We start from the raw sequence: 11,930 nt of genomic DNA, 5'->3' as shown, positions 1-11,930 counted from the left end.
CTGTTCGGTTTGCTTCCTGTTGGCTGTACACACGAGGTCATTCAAGATCAGTAACTCATACTCTATTCTAGCAAGCTGGCTGTTGGTGAGAATTCTGAATTCTCTCATTGCATCGCCTAACGAAGATCGAAGATCGGAGTGTTATACATCAATCAATTTCTCAGCTGGGAGTGTTACTCCTGCATTGCTCTACAATTTATGGGTCATGTAATTTGATCTCTCACAGAATCTATAGCGAGGTAAGAAAGCGAAACCGGCGCCACAAAATATCTTGAAATTCTGCTTGTTCATATCCTGTTCTTCTGATTAAAGAACAGCTTAGCTTGAGATTGTTCTGTTCACTTGCAATTTGCAGGAGTAACACAGCTTATTTTTGCATTTCTGTATCTTACTATCCTTTCTACATAAGTACTGTGATTATCTGAACAAGATGAACTTCTAGAGATGTTTATCGATGTGATTTGTGATTCTCTCTCTGGCTTCCACCTCCCGCCCGGCCACCTCGTAGCACAGATGCAGCAGCCCATCCGGCGACTGCACCGGCGGGAGAGCTCGTCGACGAGTGGTCCCATCAGAGCTGTGTCGAGGAATGTCAGCGTCGTACCGGAGTCCACGATGATGCGCGAACTCGCCGCCGATGCCACGGTCTTGTTGCCGACCTTGACGGAGTCGAGGACCACGGTGTAGTACGTGTCCACGTCCCCGGCGACGAGCGGCGTGCTCGCCGCGCCGGGCTCGGTGACATTGGCGAGGGCGCCGAAGTTGAGCGCCGATGAAGTGTTGACGGAGTGCGGGACGAGGCAGTAGGAGAATCTTCGGCCGAGCGACGCCGCGCCACCGAGCTGCATCACGAGGGAGACCGCGCCGCCGCCGAGCCCGACTAGCCCGTCGGCCGGGAACGAGCCGGCCGTCGCGGTGGAGCCGCCGAACTTGACGCTGCCCACGCCGCCTCGTGGTCGTGGGTGGCGGCCGGCGGGGGAGCCCGCGCGGCGCTCCTACCCCCGCCGCCCCTCCCCACTGCCCGCCCGCAGCTCCTCCCCCCACCGCTGCCGCGTCGCTCGTCGCCACCATCACCGCAGCCGTGTCGCCCGCGTCGCAACAAATTGGAGAGAAGTCAGAGAGAGATGAGGAAGGGAGAGAAGAGGGGAGGAGAGAGATGACCTGGCACTCTGACACGTGGGGCCCACGTGGGTCCCACGCTGACTCAGCCGTCACGTCAGACAAAACTAGCGTCAAAACCACCGGAGGATAAGTGAATGGTTTTGTTAGTTGAGGGACGTCAGGTATCTGGTTTTGTGGTTGAGAGACGATTTTGTAACTCGATAACAAATTGAGGGATCTTCGGTGTACTTTTTCCACGGAATAAAAGGCGCCTTTGCCTCGTCGGGCCGTTTCGAGCGCCTTCTTTGGGTGTGTGCAGGTCACGCTAAAATTGAAAATTTTGATTGAAATTGGAATGATGTAACGGAAAAGTTAGAAGTTTGTGTGTGTAGAAAAGTTTTGATGCGATGAAAAAGTTGAAAGTTTGAAGAAAAAGTTAAGAACTAAACCAGGCCTTTGTTTCGTTCTTCTTCTTCTTTTTCTTTTCCTTTTTTGACTTTGAGATGACATTAATGATATCCTTCTTGTTTTTCTTTTTTCTACTTTGAGGTGACATGAATGATATCAAAATCGTGTATCTTACCTAGACTGTGTTTAGATTTAATTTTTTTTAAAACTTTCAACTTTTCCGTCACATCAAACATTTAGACACATACATGGAGCATTAAATGTGAACGGAAAAAAATCAATTGCACAGTTTGCATGTAAATCGCGAGACAAATCTTTTGAGCCTAATTACACCATGACATGACAATGTGATGCTACATTAAACGTTTACTAATGACGGATCAATTAGGCTTAATAAATTCGTCTCCTAGTTTACGGACGGAATCTAAAATTTATTTGTTATTAGTCTATATTTAATACTCCCTTCGTCCCCTAATATAAGGGATTTTGACATTTTACTTGCACTGTTTGATCACTCATCTTAATAAAAAAATATGTGCAAATATCAAAAACAAAAAGTTGAGCTTAAAGTACTTTGGATAATAAAGTAAGTCACAAATAAAATAAATAATAATTCTAAAATTTTTTGAATAAGACGAGCGGTCAAATATTGTAAGCAAAATATCAAAATCCCTTATATTAAAGGATAGAGGGAGTACTTTAAATATGTGTCCGTCTATTGAAAAAAAATTGGCACAAGAACTAAACACAACCCTATTTTTGTAACTGGTGGGGTTGCAAACTTGCGATTCGCGTCGAAATTACCAAGAGACCAAGCACTCCTCCTCTATCTGTTAGACTGCCATCCTCCTCTATCTGTTAAGACTGCCACAGACAGTTGTGTAGTTGAACTTTCTGTAATGATATCCCAATACGGAAGATTTTTTAAATAACTTTTTGGAGGGTTATCTTTTATAGAACTGTCTATAATATATCTTTTAGAGTCAGTTCAAAAATGGCTCATGGGACGTACTGAAATTCAATAGGCGACGCAACATGGACATATCGAGTATATACATTCCCTTTTCCCAGCCAGTGTGATTTTAACTGAGTATATATCTTTACATAAACGATGTTGCAAGAGAAAACAGCATGTTACGAAGCTCAACAAGCAATAAAAATAATCTAATCTATCCTGTTGTTGGGCAGTGAGGGGAATAGCAGCATTTCATCAGTGTCCAGGAGAGTAGCATTTCATCACTGTCCAGGAGAGCTTCAAGATGACGCGTTCTTCCTAGCTGCGTAAACCCGGTAAGCAGCTACGCCCACAACTGCAACAGCCGCTCCTACTGCAAATTATTGGCACACCATCAGTTGTGTTAGAACTCAACCAACTTAAGATAAAACCACTATTCAGTTTCAACTCAAAATCATAAATAACTATTACTTTTAGATTTTATTGTCTTACTAAACCTGTGCTCTTACTATTCTGTAGTAATTGGCATGATCGATTTGTGCCAGAGCATAAAGGCAAATACAGAAACACACTTTAGAGGCAGAAGCTTGACACTAACTTACCTGAGACAACCGTGAGGGAACGGTTCAGAAGTTGACGGTATTGCCTGTGTGTTTTCCCAGCTTCAGTCTCTGGGATGCTCAAATGAGGCTGCTGCGCCGCATGGACTATCCGGCAGAAAATATTGTTCAAATCCCTCAACCTTACACTAATAGGAATTGGTGTTTCGATTCCCATGTCATGGCTCACCTACAAGTACATGATTTTATTGAATTAAAACAACTGAAAATAATCCATAGCTGTAGAGATCAGACATAAAGAAAACTGGTGGCAATAGTAGACAATATTGACAAATCAGTCCATTTGTATGAATGTTGACTTGGAACGACACAGTTTGATCAAGAGTTTTTCCATGAGGCAGCAGAAACAACCACTGGCATGGTGGTCTCCAATTAGCAAAAGCAAAAGAAAAAAAAAGGGTGGGGGGACTGATTCATTCAAATATCTAATTCCAGTTCAACCAACCAACTGTGCCAAAAAGGACAAATGATTCTCAGAGGTAAATAAAATATAACAGTTTAAAAATGAATCAATATTGTATTGAAGCTTACTCTAGTTGAGTCCTGCAGAGCCAACGGAGATTGGTCGAGGTCATCCTTAGCAGCAACTATCAGACAAGGAACTTCATAGCCAGTGTTTTTTCCCCGTGTGGCACTTGTACAAGCAATTCTCTTGCTCTTTGCCAAGAAACTTCATCACCACTGCCATTTCAACAGCATCACATTTTGTGTGCAGAAAATTAGGTACAACTGAATAGATAATATAGAGAGAGGTACATCTGAATAAACAATATTTATGTGTCGAACTTCTGAATTACTACATTGGTTCAATCCTGAATCTGTGAACTGTCAGCAGGAGGGCTCGCATAGAACAACGAATATTTAAACCAATTGACAGGATAAAGGATTAAAGTCAGTCACTTCAACGAGCCAATTGACAGTATCGTGTAGTCGGTTATTCTATTTAAGTGGTGTACTGCTAATTCATATTCCTTGTGGAGATGAACATCCCATACCAGTACCCAGGAAGTTAGCTGTTGGTTTCAAGTCTATATTTAGATTACCATCAGCATATGTTATTTGCCAGTCCTACCAAACTGTGGACCTCCAGTTACTGCTAGTTTGTTTAGATCCCTTGATAGCTACCACAAGATGTTGACGTGTCTCTAAAACAAGAGAAATTTCTGTTTTTTATTTTTTGGGGGACTGAAATTTCTCTTTTTGTTGGCAGTTGGTTTCTGTTTTTGTCACTGGGGTTAATACAAATGCATCACAACAACAAAATTGATTTCATCTAAAGCAAAAATAAAGTTCTCTCATAGTATGCCAGGTTTATAAACAAATCATACTGCTATAGCTAATGGGAAAGGAGTGCTGCTACTGAAAACTGTGTACTGAGGATTTTTGTCATGAATAAAAAGGAAGAATTCAGTGACCATGAAAGAAAAATGCAACTGACAAAACTTATGGCCATGAATAAAGAGGGGGATAATTCAGTGGATAGCATACCTATCATAAACAATTACTGCTACATCACAGGGTGCCAAAGATTCCTTATCTGATAGTAATGGTCCAACATCACCTTCAGAAATTTCTCGCATCACAAGTGTCTTTCTAGTCCCCTTCAGTGGAAGAAAATTATTGAATCAGACCAAACAGTTATAAACTAACTTGTTTGTGACACACATTATCAAGTGTTAAGATGCAGATCAATTATGGTTTCATATAAATATGTTGCTAGTTACTTATTTTTTAATAAACAAGAATATGGATTGTTTAAAGAGTATCTGTCATCTCAGACTGTAGAATACTTACGAATACATGAGTAAATGTTGCACTGTTCAAAATAAAACTATCAAAATGGTTGCATATGGTGTGAGCAAAATAAATCAAGAATTTCGAATACTTACATCAGGCAGTTCAACAGTATTTGCTGCAAATTGTTCACCATTGACAGGAGGAGCATCGGAAGGTTGCCTATTGCAAGGACCAAGAGTGAAAGTGAGAATATCAGAAGAAATAACCATGGCAAACAAAGTTCATGATATAAAATACTATGGAGTGATACCTTTTAAGGAATGATTGTAGCAATGCAGTCTTTCCGGCATGTCTGGGACCAAAAACATAACACTGGAACACATTTCTCTGAGTCTGCTTCTTTTTACGGTCTACTCGCCTTTTCCTCGTGGTGGTAAATGCCGAATCAAAATCGCCGGGATAGCCAACATATATAAGGTTGGCAAAACTATTTGACGGGTGTATAAGTGTCATAAGAGTCCACTGCAATTACAGAATAATTAGTCAATAAAAGAAAACAGACCAATAAGGAAATTCACTATTTTCCAAACGCAAGATTAAAGCAACAATAAAATTCTAGAAATCAAAGATCAATTTTCTGCCTAACAACACCCCCACAGGTTTGTCAAGACAAATTATATAGTTCATATTAAACACTGCGTGCTCCTTATACAAGATATGATTGCTCCCAGATTAATTTGCTTAATACTTTACATGCACTGTAAGCAATCTATTCCATACCTAGTTTTGATGCTCAGAATGCACAGATCAATGAATATAGAGATTAAAAGAACAACAATATGGGGTTTCCTAGAGTCATGAAAGAATCTTGCACAGTGCTACAGGACAGCCACACCAATAAATACAATGCGTGTGAGTTCTGAATAGAGAAAGGGCTTCTCTTTCTTGTTTTGAAACCAATCAACAAATAATAATTTGCTAAAAGGTCAATCCATCAACAAAAAAATACAGGGTTGTCAATTGTTGTGTCAACTCTTATCATGCAAAGTTTGAGAAAATACCTTGGAGATGAACCCTTCAAACGACAACCCACCCAAGACATTATTTTCAGCACAGTTCTCGTACAGATGAGAAGACCACGGACTGAAATTCCAATAGAAGAGTATTGATACAGGAAATATCAACAGACAGATTATTAAATAATAATTCTTCACACCCTTCTAATGCAAAGAATCTTCATTACATCAAGTCCAATAGAGAAATTAATACAAGAAATATTTAACAATTTTGGTAACCTAACTTTTTGTTACAATGAAAGTATCAAGTTATTAAACATGAAAGGGCGTTCTATCAGCTTCTTACTTTTCAGGTGCGGTTGAAAAAAGATCATTGATTTCAGCAGGTTGCAAAGCTCCATCCTGGATATTATACCAAAAGGCATTTTCAAATTATCAATGTAAAATGACAGTTTTTATTATAAAAAATGCTCAGTACAACAAAGAGTTGAATACGATTCAGGAGAATAACAATCACATCAGTGCATAGAACTTACATTGTCTGTGTCAAACATGTTGAAGATCCCTCTCAAGAAATCAATGACTTGACTTGTCAATTCCAAGGTCTGGAACAAAAAAAATGATTTGACTTTAAATTAATTATCAGCAAAATATATAATAAACCAGAAGTATGATAAATATCAAACATGAAGATGCTTAGTGAAGCTAACACCATAGATTCGCATCAAATTGAATGACTAACAAATTACAAGCACATTTTCTAGAGCAGTTTAGGAGTTCTTAAGAGTGCGGATATTTTACCACAGTAGTAATGTTAGTGATGAAAATACCAAAGGGTGTATATATAAACTGTAAATAAAAAGCATAACAAACGATCAATTACCCTAAATTCTCATAAATTCACCTCTAAAATCTGAATTCAGAGCAACTCAATTTATAGAATCTAAAACAATTAACTATCAGTGTTAAGATCATGCACATGTACAATTACTCTAGTTTATACAGATAGTACACAGGATAGCTGGAAGCAACAAAAGGGCAACATTACTTGATCAGGAGCTCGTTTAATTGCTGGAATGAGGTCATCTCTAAGCTTGAGTTCATTATCATAGCCAAACTTCCTCAACACGGTCCAAGTAGTTTCCAGCTTTCCGTTCCCAATAATAAGGGTATGAAGGAAAAGAAACCCAGTCAAGGTAAGGCCATTTTCATTTACACCTTCAGTCAATTTCTCTTGGATGGTTCTCTTCACGCCTATGATTTCATTAGGTTGGAGAGGAGCATTGAAGCATATGACCTGTAAAGCAGCCAAAAGGAGATTCTTAACATCACCAGAAGTATTAATAGAATGATAGTGCAAGCATTAGTTTGCCTTACACTAATCAAAGAAACCAAGGCAGCTTTAGTGGCTACAAACCTGAAAATCATTGAGCTCCACATCACTAAAAGCTCCATCCCTGTCATGGTCACATAGAATAAATATACGCTTCAAAGCCCTCATACAGCGTAACTTTAGCATCTGTGCCTCCTGATCAAATAGAGGAGCTGTTGGGTAAAGCACTGCTTTCTGTGCATAATAGAAGACCTCATAAACCTGCAAACATACGCAATTATAGTTAGCTAGAGACTAGCACAATGTCTGGACTTTTAATGCATCTGATGGTTCAAATAATTCATGCGATAATTAACTAATTCATTGTACAACTGATACAAACAGTCCAACTCCTGCCAAATTTCATCAACCGATTTGTGGAAACAAGTATCGGGAGACTAGGCAGGTGAGGGAAACACGCCATAGCGCGCGCAGCGTGCTGGACTCGCTACAACAGCCAGTCATGGATGAGAAAGGCCATGGACTCAAGCCTAACAGCATCAGACAGAATTATCATGTACTCCCTCCATTGATAACTACAAGTCACACATGAATTTGGAAAATTCAAAATTTATAACTATTGACTTAACAAATATAGTATGTTACTATGTTTACTGCCATACAAGATGATACCATTGCATTTCTATTGCAAAGTACTTTCACATGAATGTTAATTCCCTAGATGTCAATATTATATTGTAAAATAAATTATGGCCCAAAACATAATACGACTTTTATTTATATAAACAAAGAATAATAGAGTTGCCTGGGTTTTTCTGAGAAAGAAACCCAAATTCAGAGAGAATGTCCCTGTGTATTCAGAATATCGTGTAATACTTTCTTGTATATTTCATAATTTTTAAAACTGCTCTAATTATTATTGGTAATATTACTCTAGTCTGTCCAACTTGGTGCTACTGGTTAGCTAATAAACACAGTACATAATAAAAGTATTGCACAGTAAAAGTACAACAAGTTCATGCCTAGAATACAATAAAATTATGATCTAGCTAGCGTTGTAGCTATTAACTTAATTATGTGCAGCAATGTGCCAAGCATCCCTATCTCAGAGCAACCTATCAACACAAAATTATGACTGCAGACATATTAACCAGGATCTGGCGAAGCGCAGAGCACTCAATGCAGGTCTCGATCTCTCGGAATGCAACCATGATGGGTGCCATCACGGCATCAAGAGTTCCCTGCTCCTCACCCCTCAGGTCCAGCTTACATCCCACGACAATCACCGGTGCCTCCAACTGAGCCAAGCAGAACAAAACATGAGCCACAGCGGACAAAATTAACCCACAAAATTACCAATCAATTCCGGCAGTGAGTGCAGAGCCTCACCTGGAGGCGCCGGAGTTCGGGGAACCAGAATGGGCTGAGCCGCTCCAGCGTCGCAGGTTGGTCACAGGCGTAGGTGAGCACCACCACATCCGCCGACTGGCACTCGGCGATCAGCTTCGACCTCTGCTCTGGGCTGAATCAGCAATTCAGAATTGTCAACGAATCAAAATCCACAAATCCCCCAACAAAAAAAAATACACCCGCAAATCTAGCGTGAGGGGCAGTGGAGGACCTGGAGGAGGTATCGACGATGGTGATGGGGATGCGGTCGGCGAAGTAGTCGACGGGGAGGCGAGTGGGGGGCAGTACGCGGGGGACGTCGCCGGGGAACCGCTCGGTGGCGGCGGACACGACGAGGCTGGACTTGCCGGTGCCAGGGTCGCCGATGACGACGACTCGCAAGCTCTGCTTGCCCGCCAGATTCGCGGGCGCCGCCGCGAGCGCCATGCGTGTGCTCCTCTCCCTCTTCCTCGGCGGGTTTTGGCTACGGGGGTGTGGGTTTTTGGGCGCGATGAGTTGATATCTTAATCTGCTTTGGACCGGGGCTTCGCTCTTATTGCAGATTGAGATGCTCCCCTCGTCTTGGAGGAGAAGAAAAAGAGAAGTAAGTCGCTCGGTTTATTACGGCTTCATCGTATCTAAATTTATACTACCTCCTTCCCTAAATGTTTGACACCATTAACTTTTTTAAACATATTTGACCGTTTGTCTTATTCAAAAACTTTTGTGAAATATGTAAAACTATATGTATACATAAAAATATATTTAACAATAAATCAAATGATAGGAAAGAAATTAATAATTACTTAAAATTTTTGAATAAGACGAACGGTCAAACATATTTAAAAAAGTCAACGGCGTCAAACATTTTAGGATGGAGGGAGTATATTCCTACATATCTGAAAATTTTTAAAGTGGAGCTGTATATAGATTAGGATACACGAAAAAGTTTTTTTTTCGCGCGTAAGTTCTTTGTTCCAAAAAGAGTTATAGACACAAACCAAGAATATACAATATTTTTTTTTCCAAAAGAGTTAGACACAAAGCAATAATATACAAGAAGTTGAACGTATAGCTATATATATATATACAAAAATAGAATGTAAGAGTTGGAGACTCTCCCTACGCATGTAAAATGAAACAACTCATTAACAAATGATTAAATAAATACATTTCATAAAATTTAAGAATGAATTAATATATTTCATAAAATTTAAGAGTAAATTAATATATTTTTAAAACAAGTTTTCTATTTTTTTTAAAAAATATTATTTAACAATTTAAAAAATATGCGCGTGTGAAAAACAAGTGAGTATAACTTGGGAACATGCCTTCGCCAAACGTACGTACCTGTACACATGTTGTGTTAGAAAGTTCTAACTCCTGTCTCATTGGGATATACGAGAAATACAAGTGTTGGTTGAGTGAACTCTATGTGAGGGGTGTATATCTAACAAAATTGTATTATTCGTCTCTAAACTTGTTTGGTTGTATCATCCCTGAACTCTCAACATATATTTCAATTTCCCGAACTTGCTAAAATGTGGCACCCAATTCTAAAACGTCACAATGCCTTAGAATCCTACATGACACTTACGAAGCATGTAAAAAAAATTCATAATGATATTCAAGAAAATAGGGGATATTCTCTCGAGATATCAAAGGAGTCACTAATATGATGGTATTGTTTGGTTTAAGTTCTTAGCAAATTTTATAGTACGATTTGTAAGTGGAAGGTTATGGTCCTCTTTAGCACAACTTTGGATCTAGAGCAATTTTACGGTCCTTGAGGAGGTACCATGAGGTACCACTTTTTCTATTATAAATTTGGTATCTCTTGGTATCTAGGTACTATGGGGTACTATGAGGTACCAAATTTTACACTAAATTTTTAGTACCTCGTGGTACCTCCTTAGGTACAGTAGATTTGCTCTTGGATCTAAGATTTTACAGAGCAAGGTTGTTTTCTAACTTTGGATCCGTGATTATGTTGTTAATATCTTAATAAATCATTTTGTTCATATTTTGTATGTTATTTAAAATTTTAATCTACTATAACTTGACATATATGTAACTACCAAATTATTGTATATTTATAAATGCATGATGATAAAATCCTATCTTAATTATCATCATATTAAAATTCGCTAGTTTTGGCAACAAATCAAACAGTCAAAACATAGTGATCGGGAAGACCCACAGCCGCAGGCTCGCAGACATCATGTGTTGCACACAGAGCAAAATGCCTTGTTCCCCAAAGCCAAAACCTCGAATTCCTCCTCCTCCACCGCCGCCGCCGAGGTCTATCGCCGGCCCTGCGCTCACTCCGGCCTTACAACCCCACAACACTACAACGACTGAGATGGCCATCGCCGCAGATGGCGAAGCAGATGCCGAGGCTGTCGACGTCCACCTTGCCGACGCCAAGACCCCGCCGACCATCACCAGTGACGACAAGACCCCGTCGACGACCGTCGCCGGCGACAAGATCACCGTCACCGGCGCGGAGACGGAGGACTTGGTTCGGGGAGAAGCCATCTACGACACCTCCGATGTGGCCAGCGACTCATCCTTCCCCGAGAGCCCCTCCGGCGTTCGCCCGCCGCCGGCGCGCGAGCGCGACTCGGTCGACGACGACCGCTCGGGCTCGGCGATGATCCGGTCCGGAGGCCCCAGAGCCACCAGTCTCTCCGACGAAGGCAGTGATCTGATTGGAGCTCGCGTGTGCTTTATCTCCATCCTGTTCCTCGCGTGCTCGCCGCCGCTGCTGCGGCGCCGCCACTCCGGCGAGCCGCTGGCCCACCTGTGGACGATCGCCCTCCTCATGTCCGCCTACCTCTTCTTGATCTCCATCCTCTCGCGCACAATGCGTCCCACCACCGTCTTCGTCCACATCTCCTACGGCGTCCTGCTGGCCATCTCTGCTGGCACATTCGCCGGCCCCATCGCCGGATTCGCCGTCATGCACCTCGCGACAGGCTGGACGGCCGGCCTGCTCGGGTACGCCTTCGCCGAGCACCTGCAGCACATTGGCAAGGAGAAAACGGCCATGCGCATGGCTCCCCCCACCTTCTCGACCGAGGAGGAGAAGAGCTCCTTCGAGATACATCGTAGTGGCGTTGTGACCTTCTTCGCCGTCTTCTCTATGCTTGTGGCTACGGCCATGGCTCTGCTAGTGAAGGTGCCTCCTCGTGATCTGTCCCTGCTCGTGATCAATCTCTCGGTTCTGGAAGGCACAGCCATCTACTGCTGGGCGGTTTTCGTTGTAAAGTTTGCGCTGTTCGAAGCCCTCGTCACGGTCGATCAGCTTGGCTACATGATGTTCTACATTGGCGCGTATCTGTTGGTGAGCTTCCTTGTATGCCTCATGA

At 41.5% G+C, this 11,930-nt stretch overlaps 1 protein-coding gene and 1 pseudogene across 1 annotated transcript; both read right to left on the bottom strand.

Annotated features, from left to right (window-relative positions):
• Positions 1 to 328: 328 nt before the first annotated feature.
• On the bottom strand, positions 329 to 983 carry LOC127768345 (aspartic proteinase CDR1-like; the record flags this gene model as incomplete). The annotated part of the gene is made up of 1 exon (XM_052293902.1): positions 329 to 983. A coding segment is annotated over one exon (645 nt), but the record flags the coding sequence as incomplete, so codon positions are not given.
• Positions 984 to 2,526: 1,543 nt separating this feature from the next.
• On the bottom strand, positions 2,527 to 9,058 carry LOC127759800 (mitochondrial Rho GTPase 1-like; annotated as a pseudogene).
• Between the last annotated feature and the right edge of the window lie 2,872 nt (positions 9,059 to 11,930).

Source organism: Oryza glaberrima, chromosome 1 (genome assembly GCF_000147395.1).
Source record: "Oryza glaberrima chromosome 1, OglaRS2, whole genome shotgun sequence".
NCBI lineage: Eukaryota > Viridiplantae > Streptophyta > Magnoliopsida > Poales > Poaceae > Oryza > Oryza glaberrima.
This window is presented reverse-complemented; position numbering and strand designations above follow the sequence as displayed.